The 16,609-nt window shown below is 41.6% G+C and overlaps 1 protein-coding gene across 2 annotated transcripts in view; it reads right to left on the bottom strand.

Moving 5' to 3' along the window:
• Nucleotides 1-2,337: 2,337 nt before the first annotated feature.
• Nucleotides 2,338-16,609, bottom strand: part of BCL7A (BAF chromatin remodeling complex subunit BCL7A) — a 35,213-nt gene continuing 20,941 nt past the window's right edge. For both annotated transcript variants that reach the window (XM_073585998.1, XM_073585999.1), the window contains 3 exons: nucleotides 15,330-15,494; nucleotides 11,329-11,447; nucleotides 2,338-4,323 (listed from right to left, as the gene is read on the bottom strand). In XM_073585998.1, the coding sequence (XP_073442099.1) occupies nucleotides 4,249-4,323; nucleotides 11,329-11,447; nucleotides 15,330-15,494 (359 nt within the window). In that variant the 3' untranslated portion in view covers nucleotides 2,338-4,248. The remainder of the gene's footprint in view (nucleotides 4,324-11,328; nucleotides 11,448-15,329; nucleotides 15,495-16,609) is intronic.

Here is a 16,609-nt window from a genome sequence, read left to right as displayed (position 1 = left end):
GAGGGTGTGGGGAAAATAAGACAATTAATTTTGACTTTGCTTCTCATCTGTAAACAGACTTTAGTTCTAACATGAACCCTGGTAAATCAGAATTCCTTGCATCCTCAAATTTGTCGAAATACCTTTACGTCATTGGCAATACTACCAGTTCAGTACATTTGTTTTTAACAGTCAACTGCTTTCAAAAGAATAGACCAAAAAGGTTTCTGTAACCAATTTATTTGAAAAGAAATTGTTGTACATTGTACAAACCCATAACTACCAATGAAATAAATATAGAGGAAAAAAAAAAGACAGTGTTACAATTAGAAGTTCAACCAGTTAAAATGCTCAGAACATGATGCATTTGTGAGAAGCCTACAGATGCCAGTGGTCACAGACATTTATGTTGTACTTCTTGTGTAAAAACAGATTTGAAGAGCTGCTCAATGGTAATAAAAATATAGAAAGATTGACCATTCAAGTGAGGTTTTTACCAAAACAAGATTCATTCTACCTTTAGGACGTTGATAGCTGTAAGAATCAAATGCACATTACCCTACACATATACAAACGCCAGTTAAGAATTATCCAGCCAGTCTTATTCTTATTCCCCAGATTTGGATTAAATGGAAAAAAATAAAATTGTGTGATTTCTGCAGGCCTATATACACAACCTCTCTCACTGGGTTATGAATTACAAAGAACTTACTGACTCATCAAGTTTTTACAGTAAAGCTTTTTTTCCCTAGAATTCATTTTAGGATTCATTTTTAACAGAACTGTTAGTTTTCTTGATTAGTCGACATGTTAAAACAGGGCTATACAAATTATATAAGTCCAGCCTTTGATTCATCCCAAAAAAGGGCCTGGAGAGCCCTATCTGAATGAAGCAGAATTCAGGCATACTCCATTCATTGAGCTACGGGCAGAAATTGACAAGCAAACTGCTCTCATCTCTTGCAGTTCTAAAGAAAATGAATAGAGGAAACATAAAAATGTTCAACCTCAGCTCCTTTCAGAGAGGGATCTCCAGGCTCATTTTTGAGATTGGTTCTGGTCCATTAATAAGTTATGCCCTTTCCGATAAAAAAGGGATAACATATACCGTAATTGGTGCAGGTTTTCTAAGTGGTTCTCCAAGAATGTAATAAAATTGCATCCGTCACGTAATTCTAAATGTCCTAGTAACATGTCAAGATGGGCTGCAGCCTGAAAAACACAGCTCACAAGAGCTGTGTCAACTGAAAGAAGAGCTATATCGTTAGCACACACACCGATGCTGCTGGAGAAAGACTGTATTACCAGAAGAAATAAATCTTCTTGGCTGACTGAGCAAAAAGAATGTCTTAGCCCTCCTCTCCTTGCTATCTCATTCGAGAAGAGTAATTTATTTTGATAATACAGCTCACGTAGGTAATATGGTATTACAATAAAGCTCCTCTTTCTGTTGAGACACAGGTTTCAGGGGTCGTGTTTCCTGCAGCTCTTTATGACACATAACTAGGGGAGGGGTCATTTTATCCCACTGTTGGAGAACCTCTAAGACCTTTCATAGTTTGCAAGACAGTTTAATGTTGGATTATGATTAACTAGTTCCCATCCGTTGAAATGGAGCTCAACATTTATAAAGTACTTTAATTAAGCTGTGTACAAAAAGAAATAGATTAGCTAAACATGTTTCTCCTTCTTGTCTTGTTCTACTTTAGAAACAGTATATGCAAGAGTCAAATTAATGATGAGCGAACATGCTCGGTTAACGTGTTATCCGAGGATCTTGGGCGTGCTTGAATAATATGTTCAAGTCCCCGCGGCTGCATGTTTTGCAACTGTTAGACAGACTCAACACGTGAGGATTCACAAACAGGCAATTCCCGCATATGTTTCTGCTGTCTAATAGCCACGAACCATGCAGCCGCGGGAACTTGAACATATTATTCAAGCACGCCCAAGATTCTCGGATAACACCAGAGCATAATACGTTATCAGAGCACATTCGTTCATCACTAATTGCAATATTTCTTAATTCATAATGCGTTTAACATTCCTTAACAGCACAGTTATTTCTGTGGATTTCATGGTAACAGTGCTTGAAAACACCATTGAAGACTACATGCAAATATTATTAGCAATTGTATTTCACAGTGCGCCTTCCCAAATAATATGCAGTAAAGTAGACATACCAATTGTTAGAAACCACATTATGGTCCTGAGTATCACTAAATTCACCTTTGTGCTGGCTCAAGTGTAAAAATTACTGTCTGTGGGCATGCATAGTGAATAATGTACATTCTGAAATGTGTATATTGCCACGAACAACTGAGCACTAGTGATGCAAAACCACTGCAGGGAGTCAACTCATGGTAATTAGAAAATGTCCATTTTATTGTAAAGTTTTGAGGTATATTACCAATGATAACCATAACTCAACAGCTCCACAGGTTTCTGCAGCAAACAAGTTCTGGCCAATGAATTAGAAAAAGGCAAAGTGATATAATAAAATAAGATGGACAGTGTATCCATGCTCCACACAGACCAAGGTTTCAAGAATGTTTCAGTTTATGCAGGATAAAACAATCTCGGGCCGACCAGCAGTCAGGCAGTCTCATTTCCAACATTTAGCAGTTACATTTTATGGAAGATAATACAGTGTCAGATAGCATTCAGTGGTCAATATAAGAAGGAATAGGAACACACAATCGCCATATTCATGATTCTTGTATAGGGAATGTAGTGGGAGTGAATATTAAAACTTACAACCATGAACAAATTGGCTATTCCAATTGCAAAGAGACTAGGTGAGACAGAATTCGCATATATCGAGCCTTCGCGGTGTTGATGGGAAGTGTCTGCTTATATCATTTTTTTGAAGCCATTTTCACTTATGGAACAGAGATAAACATATCTGATCAATGCATACACCAAATATACCTCAGCAGCTAAGGAGTCACATAAAAAAATGCCACCAATAACATTAAAACCAAAGACAAAATCTGAGTTTTCAAGATCAAGAAAGTTTTTCATTAAATTGTTTATTGGCTAAAAAGTGAAAGTGATCGGCGGCATAAAATATCAATCCACACAGCAAGTTAAGCTTTCACTGTCTGTTGGCATATGTTTAAGTTATACACATTATTCGAGAGCTCTACCAATCACTGAGGATGACTGCGCTTTATCCAAATCGTGATTTAAAAAGACAGATCGACCAATGGAACGTCTGTTCAAAACATTTGGACTTTTATCCAATTAGTGAGCAGTGCTACAATTCATGGAACGGCATCAGAACACTTACTGCGTCATGTAGCATCTAGAGAATTATTACGTTATTCATCCAAACTAGTCTGCTCTAGTGCCTAGCATTCGCCTTTTTCTATAACAATTTTATAATGTCAAGAAATTATATGTTTTTATGACCAACAGAAGCAGATTACATAAAAAATACCAATACTGCTTTGACTAAACACTTGATCTTGGAAGAATATTTAAAAAAAAAAGTTAAAAAACAAAGTTATAGTAAACTATAAAGTAATTAAATGTGCTCTACAGCAAAATTCTAAAAGGAGGTTTAGCTGCCTGCAATACAGAAAGCAGATACCTATGTTAAAAAAAATCATAACAATACGTGTGCTACATTATCAATGGAAATGGAAATAGAAGTAAGAAGATGAAGACACTGGAATGAACGGTTTAGAAAAGCTGAAGGCATTCGAATAGACAAAACACAAAAGGAAATGACCACTCCACATGTGAAAATGGCTTAGAATTTGTTAGTCTTCATCTAATAAGATTTATCCACTTTCACACAGTTCAGTTAAACAGTAAACAAAATAGGTCCAAAAAAGGCACAAAAACAAAACCAGAAAGTAAATGTACATGGTGGCGTAAAACTGAACAGGTACCATTCTTTAAATATTTTACATGTTAAATAGCAAAATGGAAAAATATATATATATATACAGCAGCAACACAAATGTAAAAATGACTACAGAAAACAGTGCGTAGACCCTCCTGAGTGTTCACATCAACCACTTCATAAGACTGTCATTGGTATTCTGATTCCTCACAGAAGTATTTCATTTTTCTCATGTCCCCTGGCCTCTTATCCAGGCATTGTCAGATTTTTGCTTTGTAGGTTGAAAAAGTAGAGTCCTATTCTCATCAATGAGATAAAGATGTATTTTAAGTAAGGTTGTCCTATTGTTGCAATAACCAATGTACCTTACAGTAAACAGACCCCAAATAAAATAAAGAGAAACCGTGTTGGATAGTCTACATAGCTTCAGTGTTCTGTTGAGAACTGTCACCTTTAGCCTTTTTGCAAGGAGGGGCACCATCATCAGAATCCTGTATGGGAAGGAAAATAGGAGACACGAGTTAGGGAGCATGTAAACTGAAAGCTTATCTTGCACGAGCGTTCTTAACAAAGCTCTTCCTGTCAGGAACACCGCAATGCACTTGCTCACTGAGCCAGTGCGCGTGTCCTGAGTACAAAAACTGTGCACAAAGATACCTGTGCAGCAGAGCAGCAGTGGTGACGATGCGTGCTCCAGACTAACAGGACCTAGAGCACGTGACTGCTGAGGGCGTGGTCTAAACTCCAGAGAGCTAGGAGCTGAAGGAAAACTCCTAAAAGGGTAACTACGGGACAACGTTACCAAGAGGCAGAGACAGACGTAAACCAGATCAAACCAGGGTCAAAGCACGAGATACAGTAACACAACAGTACCAAAGGGCTTGACAGAACGGATAGTCAGGACGAAGCAATAGATCAGAAAACCAGAGCAGCAATAAACGGTACAATAGGGGCAAACGGTAACGGAGTAACAATAGCCAAGCCAGGAGGTCAGAACCGGAGAAGACAATAGTACCAAAACTTTAACATGGTTATGAACAATTGTCTCGATAAATTAAGGTTGGATGATGGAGCGACTGGGGGGTCCTCTCCACCGACTACAACCCCGTTGTCATTATTCATGGGGAATGGCGGGTGGTAGGATTTGTGGAGGGTGCGTCATACTGAGTTAAGGGAATATACCTGCCACTCATCCACTAAACACTCTCTATCACGCATAGACTACATATTTGGTTCTAGCGGTCTGGCAATGTGGGTGACTGATATAGAACATGGAAGCAGGGGGATCTCAGACCATAGTCCGGTTATCCTTAAACTCAAATATGGGCATGTAAACCAAGGGATAGCTTGGAAGTTGAATCCTTTCTGGTTAAAATTGATGGGACCCCCAGACAGAACGATTGGTCAGTTGCATTGTTTCATCGCGTCCCACCCGGAACCTCAAGATATTAATTTATTTTGGGATGCCCTTAAGGCATATCTGAGGGGCTGTTTGTCCTCCACGATCTCTTATATTAAGTGGGTAACTTCGGAGAGGGATGATGAGGTGGCGCATCGACTGAAAGATTCAGAGGCTACATATATATCTAACCAAACCAATGGGAACAGGAGTGAGTGGTTGGCTGCCCAGATGTTATATACACAGCATGTGGACAACTAAATCTAAACGTAAACTATTCTTTACCCGTCAATCCTATTTCAAATTGGAGAACCAGACAGGCAAATTTTTGGCCTATCTGGTGCGCCAACATAACACTTCCAACACGATATTACAGATTCGTAGGGCGGATGGTATATTGGTGTCTTCGACCGAGGAGATTCTTGGCTGTTTTCAGGAATGCTACAGGTCATTACATGAATCCAAAAGTGACTGACACTTTAGGATGCCTAGACTATTTATCAGATGTATCATTCCCACATTAGATCCTGAGCAGCGGGCCCTTATGGACGCTGTGTTCACTGCAGAGGAGATAGAAAAGGCCATGACAAACATGGCTTCTGGGAAGGCCCCTGGACCTGATGAGTTCCCTATTGAATTATATCGGAAGTACCGGGATATATTGACGCCACTTTTGGTGAAGGTATTTCGGGGAATTTTTGAAGGGAATACTATGCCTGAGTCCTTTTACGAGGCTAACATCATAGTGCTGAGGAAGGAGGGGAAGGACTCTTTGGAATGTGGATCCTATCGTCCCATTTCGCTAGTGAATGTGGACTATAAAATTTTCACCAAGATTCTAGCTACTAGACTGAACTCAATTATATTGAATCTTATACATCCTGATCAAACGGGCTTTATGCCTGGTAAGAGTACTTCCATTAACATCAGAAGAGTCCAGTCAATAGTCCAATATAGCTCCCTAATGCCAGACAACAAATGGGCATTGGCATCATTGGATGCTGCCAAGGCTTTTGACTCTCTTGAATGGCCTTTCCTCTCCGCATGTTTGCAAAGGTATGGCTTTGGCAATAAATTTATAACATGGATCAAAGTACTATATATGAAACCCAAGGCCCGTATTATAATAATTAATTCTATATCTGAGTTTTTCGCATTGCATAGGGGGACCCGTCAGGGTTGCCCTCTTTCCCCGGCCCTCTTCGCTCTTGCGATAGAGGCACTAGCAATACGTATAAGGTCCTCCCCTAACATCCGAGGTATAGATATAGCAGGTCGGGTGGATACCATAGGTCTTTATGCCGATGATATGGTGATATTCTTGAATGATGTGGAAGAAACTTTGCCACAGGTAATATCCCTTATATTTGGGCATCCATATATCTAACAATAGTACGCTTGATCTACAACTTAATGTCCACCCATTGTTGGAACTAGTTAGAGTGAAATTTGCATCCTGGAGTAGGCTTCCATTATCTGTGGCTGGAAGCATTAACCTGATTAAAATGATATTACTCCCTAAATTTAGCTACTCGCTTCAACACAGCGCGGTAGCGGTGCCCAAGTCCTTTTTTGTCAATCTAAATTCCCTGGTCACATCCTTTATATGTGGGAAACCTAGGCCCAAACTTAAACTGTCCATGTTACAAAGACCAAAGAAGGGAGGTGGGGCAGCGTTGCCAGATTTTTTCCTATATTACTTGGCCGGGCAGGCTAAAGCTTTAAGTAAATGGATGCCGGGTAATTGTCTCCCCAATTCTGAAAGTCACTTGCTCCACGCTGCACAAGCGAATTGCCCATTAGGTTTCCTGGAGTGGGAGAAAACTAAAGTCCCACGTCTGCTGCCCCTGCTCCGGCTGGCACGATTAATATGGAGACAAATCAAGAACGTAATTGGGTTTAAAGATTTTATAGCTGAAATGCCCCTGTGGAATAATAATTATTTTCCGGGGTTGTTGGATCATCCGTCCACCATTTTTAGGATTCTGTATGGCGTCTCTTCAATGGGAGACCTGTATGACCAAGGGATCTTAAAATCTTTTGAACAATTACAGGTCACACACGATATTCTGAGATCTCAGTTTTTTCGTTATTTGCAGTTGAGATCGGCTCTTCAATCACATATGAGGGATAGGGGTGTGGACCGTACTATTTCATCTTTACCTCTGATAGGAATCCTTAATTCGCAGAGTCCCCAGGGTCTCATATCCTCTCTGTATACATACATGCTATCAGTAGGGGCAGAATCGGCCATAGGCTCTGTTGAGAGGAAGTGGGAACGACTCATCCCTAATACACAAAGAGCGGAATGGGAGGAGATTCTGGAGTCTCCGACTGAAGTATCACCATCTATTAATAACAGAATGATACAATTATAATAAATCAATCAATCATATTTGACTCTGTTGCGACTTTTTAGGATGGGTCGGGTTCAATCATCAGAATGTATGCGATGTCACTCGCCAGATGCTGATTTTATTCATATGATGTGGCAGTGTCCCATTATCCTACATTACTGGAAAGAGGTGACTACACTACTGACGTCCCTGGTGCAGGCCCCTGTCCCTCTAGAGCCATTGGTCTGCTTGTTTGGAGTATGGGGGGAGGAGGCTTGGGATCGCTATACTGGGGTCTTCCTGCGCAAGACGCTGCTTATGGTACGGAAGATGCTGGCATTGCGGTGGATGGGGGGTTCATGTCCTTCCCTTAGATTCTGGATCGAGTTGGTAAATTCGATTGTTCCATATGGGCGCACGTTATACAAAAATAGGGGATGTCCGGGTAAATTTGAAAAGATTTGGGAGAGGTGGAATTCCTCTCACCTCACTTTACAAGGCTGAGTCATCACACGTGACATAATATGATATAGGAGACCAGGCTGCGGAAATAGTAGATACTAGTTGATGTAGTGGTAGTTGTAGTTTAGGAATTTTAGTTAGATTTTATTTCAGAGTGATATGACAAGGTTTGTGAAATTGGATTGATAGACATGCTGGAAAATGTATAAGCAACTGTCCTTCATGTGTGCTTGGAAAGATATGTACATATCACCTTGTTTATAAGAGTGTGCAATTTCTCTGTATTATATTTTACAATGGACGGGAACATGTATGCTATGTATAATGCTTGTTATCATAAGCCATTGTGTATGTTGTACATTCTTTGTGTCCTGAGGTTCAATAAACAAATTTAAAAAAACAATAGTACCAAAACGTGAGACAGAGAACAGAGTGAGGGGACAGACTGGGTCATATACGGGAAGCAAACAAGCAATGCAGTTTACCAGCACACCAGAGGTCAGACACAGCCAGAACAACAGTATAGCTGACAGGGAATCCTAGTCTGGAGTGAGTATAAATACCCCTCCCAGATCCAAAGGGAGGCCAGCAAAAGTTAACCCTGCGAGAACAGGACATTAACCATGTCCTATACCATGACACTTCCATTTACTTGTTTTCTCCCTAAACCTGTATATGTACAGTGTATAAATAAATCCCCCTCAGTATTCTCCTGTATCCACACCCGTTCTGGACCTCTTCTGACATACAGCAATTGAGATTCTCCGACTGGCAATTGATACAAAAAAAAGTGTACCAATCAGCGGTTGATCAAGTGCTGCTTGACAGTAGATGTAGACCAGGGATGCCAAACTCAAATACACAGAGGGCCAAAAGTAAAAGCTTGGACAAAGTCGTGGGCCAACCTTGATATTTATTAAAAAAAAATCTAAAACTGAGGAAGTTTTTCCATTTCATGTGGAAACAAAAAAGGGGTTATCCCATGAACAAAGTACATGTTAATTAAATATTGGAATATAATAGGTTATGTAAGAGCAGTGAAAAGCATATGGCCTAATTTAAATATGTAATTACATTGTGAATTCATCCATAGTACCTTTTACACGCACAGTATGATGACCCTACTGTACCCCCGTCTCAATCCCCACGACAACGAATGCCATCCATCCAGTATAATGGACCTCACATAGTGCCCCATCCAGTATAATAGGCCCCACACAGTGTGCCATACAGTATAATAGGCTCCACATAGTGTGCCATACAGTATAATAGGCTCCACATAGTGTGCCATTGTTACCACGGCTGGTCAGGAGACAAATCTCCAGGAGTGGACCCTCTGGACCGTGGCACCGAGGGGCCCCGGGCGAGCTGCCAGGTGGAGCCGACCCCTATACAGGGATCGATAGGAGCAGGCCCTGGGGTTCGCATACCACGACAGCTGGTATTGAGAGGGGCGGCCCAGGACGGACTGGAGTACGAGTGCGAGACTGAAGCGTAGAGCGGGATCACTTGAGACTGAACAGGAGCAGAATTGCAGGACAGGAGCATAGACAACAGGACGGTGAAGGAACACCGGAGGCAGGACAGGAGAGTGGATAGCAGGGTGGAGCAGGAACACCGGAGGCAGGACTGGAGTAGGACTGAAGGACTGGAGTGTGGATAGCAGGAACACCGGAGGCAGGACTAGAGTAGGACTGAAGTGTGGATAGCAGGATGGGGCAGCAACACCGGAGACAGGACTGGAGTATAGATAGCTGGACCCACGGAGCACCGGACTGCGGGGCTACTGCAGGGACCACAGAAGGCGGGACTGCGAGGCTATTGCAGGAATCACTGAAGACAGGACTGCGAGACTGCAAAGAGCACATGAGGAAGCAGGGCCCAGTGTGCTAGCAAACAACGATCAGGCGCCTCGCTCGGGGGGGGGGGGGGGGATGGCCTGATATGGCCCTGTCAGGTCTGCCATTGGTCGGTAGGTGCTTCCGGGTCAGCGCATTGCCGGAGCACCAGTAACAGGAGGGAGGCACGGCCGCGGCCTATGGCGCATGCGCATTGCATGCAGAGACCCCGTCGGCCACGAGCCTGTCAGAAGGGACCGCCGTGGCTGTCGGGCGGCTGCAGCGTGGGAGTGGAGGCCGGGTGAGTATGCGGAGGCAGCGTGACAGCCATACAGTATAATAGGCCCCATATAGTGTGCCATACAGTATAATAGGCCCCACATAGTGTGCCATACAGTATAATAGGCCCCACAAAGTGTGCCATACAGTATAATAGGCTCCACATAGTGTGCCATACAGTATAATAGGCGCCATACAGTATAATAGGCCCCACACAGTATCATAGGCCCCACATAGTGTGTCATACAGTATAATAGGCCCCACATAGTTCCTCATATAGTATAATGGACCCCACATAGTGCTCCATACAGTATAATGGACCCCACATAGTGCTCCATACAGTATAATGGCCTGAGTAACACAGACTGCTATGCCATGTAATTTCCTTGCAACTGGGTCTCATATCAATAACGTGTATCGTATCGTATAAACCATCAGCAGTAACAGAGATTTGCAATATAAAGAATGTATTAAAATGCTCATCGAGCCTCCCCCACCCCCCTTTAAGGACTTCCAACTCCATATGTTGGCCACTATGTGACATAAATGGAAAATAAAATCCTATCCTCCCCTTTATAGGTCCATTTTAAGATAAAATAATTCCACTGTAAGCCATCAAACGCACCTCAGCTTTTGAATGGTACTCTGTTCTCCAGTTCACCTCTTGGTCCCCTCCTTTTTACGGCTCTATGCATGTTCTTGTTTGTGCGTCTCCTTTTCTTTCATATTTATTCTTCCCTTTTTCAATTCCCTTTCCTCTTTGCTGCCTCCCCAGCCTTTCCTCCTTAGATATGAAGTGACCCAAGGACTTGCACTGTGCAATTATTTGTGATGTACTCATAGGCGGTTTAATCACTACTCTCGTCACTACTACATTATTGGTGATAGCATCCTCCTTTAACGCCTTAGCGACCGCCGATACACATTAAAACGGCGACCGCTAAGGGTACTAAATCCATCATTTCAGTTTTAAAACGGCGATTGGGAATAAGGCTCTAGCGCCGTCCATAGTTGGAAAATCGCACTATAAGCTACGCTCCAGAATTTTCTGAATACCCACAATTCTAGCCAATGTGTAAAATTTGTGCCCACATTTTTGAGACATAGTAAAAAGTCTGTCCTCATAGATCCAAGTTTAGATCAGTGCCTTTCAGAAACCGTACATTCATCCAGTCGAATTACCTGAGAATTTTTGGAGGTCTCTGTAACGATCTCTTTATCAGCAGAGCTCTGCGTTTCCGTTTTATCTGAATTATTTAGTGAGCTTTCAACTGATGACTGTGAATTTTGCCCTGAAGTAACTAAATTGTTTAAAAAGAAAAAAAACACAGAAAAAGAAAAAAAAGTTAATGAAGAATGATCATGCTATAAATAATGGTTTATTAGGCAGGTACAACTATTTTTCTTAAAAAATGATTTTAATGTCCAAAAGAGGTTGTCCGGGATTAACTTTGATTGCTGCACAAGCTTGAGAATATTGAAAATAACTACACCAAGACTCGGGGCAGTGATGCATGTCCCTTACTGCTCAGTTTTGCTCTTGTTTGCCTGGCTGCAGCCATGCGATGATGTAATATTACTGCATTTGATATTTATAAGGTCCATAAGCTGATGCAGCAATAAAAGGATTCTGAAATAGACTGAATAATGACGACATATTTTGAGATTTCATGTCCAAGCTGCTTTTTCATCAATGGATTTCACACAATTTTTTTTTTTTTTTTAACCAGCAGATGGCCTCTGTATGGGAAGTCAGTTTTATAGGATTCATTGTGGAGTAATTAAAGTTTGTTTATTAAAAGGAATGTCAACAATCAAAGATCAGCAATCAAATGAGGAGCAAATCAGACGTCTTCCTAATCTCAGTGCATTAAGAACAAGTATCTGCCAGTATTTATCAGATGACACCATTAATCGCGACCAAATGCCCAACTCCATTTGCTGAAATGCAGCCCCAAACTTCCAAGGCACCTCCAGCATTTGTCACTGTTTCTTGAAGACACTCATTATTGCACTGTTTCCAGCCTGTCGGCAAATAAACTGGATTTTTTTAATTGCCAAATATTTCACATTTTGACTCATTTTGCCATTTTTTCTACACTGCAGTCCTTATGTTTTCATGCACTGGTGAGTCGCCCAGCTTTGATCCCATGTTCAGATATGGCTTTTTGGTCGCAATTCTGCCATGAAGACCACTTCTGGTCAGACATTTCCGAACAGCAAATGGGTGTATCTGGAACCCACAGGTTACTGTCAGTTCTGAGTTGATGGTACAGCTGGACATCTTGCCATTTCGAAGGGAAATAATCATGAAACAAACTGTTTCTTTTGCTGACCACTGCGTATACAGTCCTCAAACTTGCACATTTCTTGAAATCTTTGCCTGGGAGAGATGTTGCTGGTTGAGTATAACTTTCCGGTGTCTTGTTGCTGTGCATTACCTGTGACATGAAAAAGTCTTCCACAACCTCACCTTTGTAGTAGAGTTTGACTGTTCCTCACTCAGTATTAAGCCTCGTAGACAGCTGTCTCAGTTCATTATATTATCTTACCCTACATATGAAAATGATGTTTGGTATAACTAATTACTCGTACAACTGACTAATCTTGCAAATTCCTTGATGGCAAAAGTGTACCTAAAAGAATTCTCTTTTTTGAATATTTTCTCTTTTTTGCTAAAAGAATTGATGCCGTTTTGAAGACAAAGAGTGGTCGCGCCAAATATTGATTTTATTTAGATTTAGCTCTTGTTCATTCACTTTGCATTTTATTAATTGATCAGAAAGGAACATTAGGAAGAACAAGGAGGATGCTTGGAGTGTACAGGTGTACAGCACAGTTGGGCGGCGCAAGCGCTAGAATTCCTGCCGGACGTCACAGACATATTAAAGAGGTGTCCACTGCTTTAACACTGATGACCTATCCTCAGGATAGGTCATCAATGTCTGATCGATGGGGGTGTGACTCCACACCTCAACTCCATCAGCAGAATATTGGCTGCGGCCAGGAACTGCACATCTGCTCCCTACTGATTTGAATAGGAGGCGAATGTGCAGTACCCAGCTGTGGCCACTATACAGTACATGGAGCTGCGTTATGCAGCTCCGTAACTGGGCAGTTTCGGCCACTGCCTACACCAGGAACAGCTGATCGGCAGAGGTGTTGGGTGTCGCACATCAATCGATCAGACATTGATGACCTGAGGATAGGTCATCAGTGTTAAACTAGGGGAGAACCTCTTTAAGCTATCACTCTGAGAATAAGGCATTAAGCATGGAAATAACTAGTGTTAGTGAAATAGCTTTGATAATTGCTTATCCGAATAGCTATAGCACTTCCCAAATTGCTGCATCAGTAACCTGGAGCACTCCTGATAGTCAGCTGTTCGGCGCTGCAGCTACACCTGTCGCGGCTGTGTGACAGTCTCAACACATGCATGGAGAGACCAACAAACAGGCTCTCCATGCATATGTTGTGACTGTCACACAGCCGTGACACATGCAGATGTGGCGCTGATCAGTTGTTCATCAGGACATCTTCTAGACTAGATAAGACTCATGTACTTACTTTAAAATTCAAACAAACAAAAAGGGGGAAGAGTGAGGCAATTTAAACTTTTATATGTATATTTATATTTTTAGACACTTGACCTTTCACCAATTCGAGAATATTAAATGGGTCACACCATGGGATAGTGTCTGCAGAGCGGAGTAAAATGTATTTTTTAATTTCTCCTCTTCACTGTGGAGATATTAGCTTGTAAAATTTAAGCTAAGCCCAACTCTGCATTATCAGAGATTTGTCTCTCGGGGCACGTACTTCTTTCCCTACATGAAACTGAGCAATCATAAGCAGGAAGTGTCATGCAGGGGAGAAAAGAACATGTCCTACTCACCTCACCGACTGCTGAAGCTACTGTGTACGGATATACAATTTCAGTGGTTAATGGGGTTGTCCGGTCTAAATTGATAAGCTTGGGCGACTGCAGACTTACGAATTTCCCCCAGTGCATGCACTGTGTGCTGCAAGGATTCGCCGGTTTCTGTCCTGGCGGGTTATACATACTCCCGGCCAGTGGGCATGGACTCGCTCCATGCACTTGTATTCAGCAAGGCAGCGACACTAGACGGGTTCTTGCAGGGAATATGCATAAAGCTCAGAAACCAGGGAAACACAATTGTGGCTTTACCATCAATTCTACTGAATTTTACAATTTTGGGATACATATAGTTTATGGTTAAACTTATTTTTTACAAGGAAAAGGAATAAGAATTAGTCAATGTTTCTGCTTTTATTTATTTTTTTTTACCCCTCACATTATGTATGATAACGTTTGAATAATTTGTCATCTTTGTGGTTGAGGCTCTACCACTATTTAATATTTGTACCTTTTTTTTTCTTAAAAAAATAATAGATTCTCAGTGTTTGTATCAGGCTTCATTCACACATTAGTTTGTTTTTTCGTAATAAAAAAAAATAAAAAACGACAGATTTTCCGCGTGTTGTCAGTTTTTTACTCTCAGTTTTCATTAGTGATTTTCTTGTTTCCAAAAAGAAAACCACTGATGGAGGTTTTCAAAGCTTGTCAGAGCATAGCAGTAGGCTACAGTCATGCTGCCATATTACTCGCGCGAGGATGGCTTTGCAGTCCTTGAAACTGGCCGTTGGCTCTCCTGACCCAAGCGTGACAGCTGCAAAAAAATACATGAGACAGCCAACAGCCAGTTGGAGGATTGCGATGTAATTCTCGCGCTAGTAATACAGCAGTCTAACTGCACCCTTACATAGTAAAAAGCTGCACAACTGATTTTTTTTAATCCATCGGTCCAATAGAAAAAAAAATGAACATGTCAATACTCTCAAATTACAAATGGGATCTGTCGAATTAGTGAAAAAGAAACACATTTGTGAATAACGGACATATAAAGGGGGCCGAATACTGAGACATAATATTTTAGCCTAGGCCTCTGGCAGGCCAACCCTCACTCAAATTTCATAGAGCTTGAAGGACTAGCAAAGGTGGTCTCCAAGACCAGCTGTAAATTATTGCAACCGCCTGTTCTGTATGCATTCATAGTTTTTCTAGCAATGAGATAAAGTAATAGGAGTGATACTTAAAACTTTGGTTTTTGGAATGCAACTTTCACTCAAACCATAGGCAGGCACACAGTGTACAGTCCTACCTTCAGAGTCCTGGTGTTCACTGTTATTGGAGTGGCCTTCCTCAGACTTCATCTCAGTACTGTCAACCTGTGTGTTTAGGTTGTCCGGGGCAGGGCTACAATTGCTGCTGTTCTCCTGTTTTATTGGTGATGCATCGGCTATTGAACTCTGGTTGCTATTATCATCTGAAAGGTAGGAATGCATCGCTTATTATGATAGCTTCCTTGCTAGAAAACACAAATTACATAGAACAAATACATGCACAAACCAACGGAAAATGCAGCTATGTCATCAGTCTAGATAGTTTTAATTCCGCATGAAAAGCATAGGCGAATTATGCAGATGGACAGGAGTTGCTACTGGTGAGATTCTATGAGAGCATATATAAAGGAAAAGCGCACATAGAACTAGATACAGAGAAAAAATCTTGATTAAATTATTTGGGTACAAAATATTAAAAAAAGTAGGGCAAGTGAACATCGGCTGGGAGCCAATAAGAAGGGTACCGCAGATTGGCAGTGTACAGACAATTAATAAAGCATTGATAGATGTGGTTGATCCTGCCAGATTACACTATATTTGTTATGTGCTATGTGATTGGACCCTTTCTGACCTCGGACAGAATAGTATGTCCGAGGTCAGATCCCCCGGTTTGATGAGGGCTCTGGCGGTGAGCCTGCATCAAAGCCGGGACATGTCAGCTGTTTTGAACAGCTGACATGTGCCCGCAATAGGCGCAGGTGGAATCGCGATCCACCTGCGCCTATTAACTGGTTAAATGCCGCTGTCAAACGCTGACAGTGGCATTTAACAATCGCTTCCAGCCTGCCGGGCTGGAAATACACGCATCGCTGACCCCCGTCACATGATTAGGGGGTCAGCGATGTGTTGGCATAACAACCAGAGGTATCCTTGATGGTTGCTGATGCACTTAGGCTATGTGCACATGTAAACAGATTTTTCCTGAGCAAAACCTGACTCCTTCCCAGGAAATCCGCATTCTTATTTTTCGCGTTTTTGTCGCCTTTTTATGCGTTTTTTTCCGGAGCATCAACCTTCTCATTGAAATGCGGATTTTTCCGCAAAATTAATGAACGTGCTGCGTTTTTTCCACGATGCATTTTTTTTTGCGGAAAAAAACGCATCATGTGCACAAAAATTGCAGAATGCATTCTAAGAATGGGATGCTTAATGTATGCGATTTTTAAGCGTTTTTGCAGGGAAAAAATGCTTAAAAAACGCTAACGTGTGAACACAGCCTTACTGTGAGCGCCACCCAGTGGTCGGTGCTAATAGCAAT

The sequence above is a fragment of the Dendrobates tinctorius genome, unplaced genomic scaffold (assembly GCF_039654945.1).
Source record: "Dendrobates tinctorius isolate UK_male_01 unplaced genomic scaffold, ASM3965494v1 ptg000090l, whole genome shotgun sequence".
Taxonomy (NCBI): Eukaryota; Metazoa; Chordata; class Amphibia; order Anura; family Dendrobatidae; genus Dendrobates; species Dendrobates tinctorius.
This window is presented reverse-complemented; position numbering and strand designations above follow the sequence as displayed.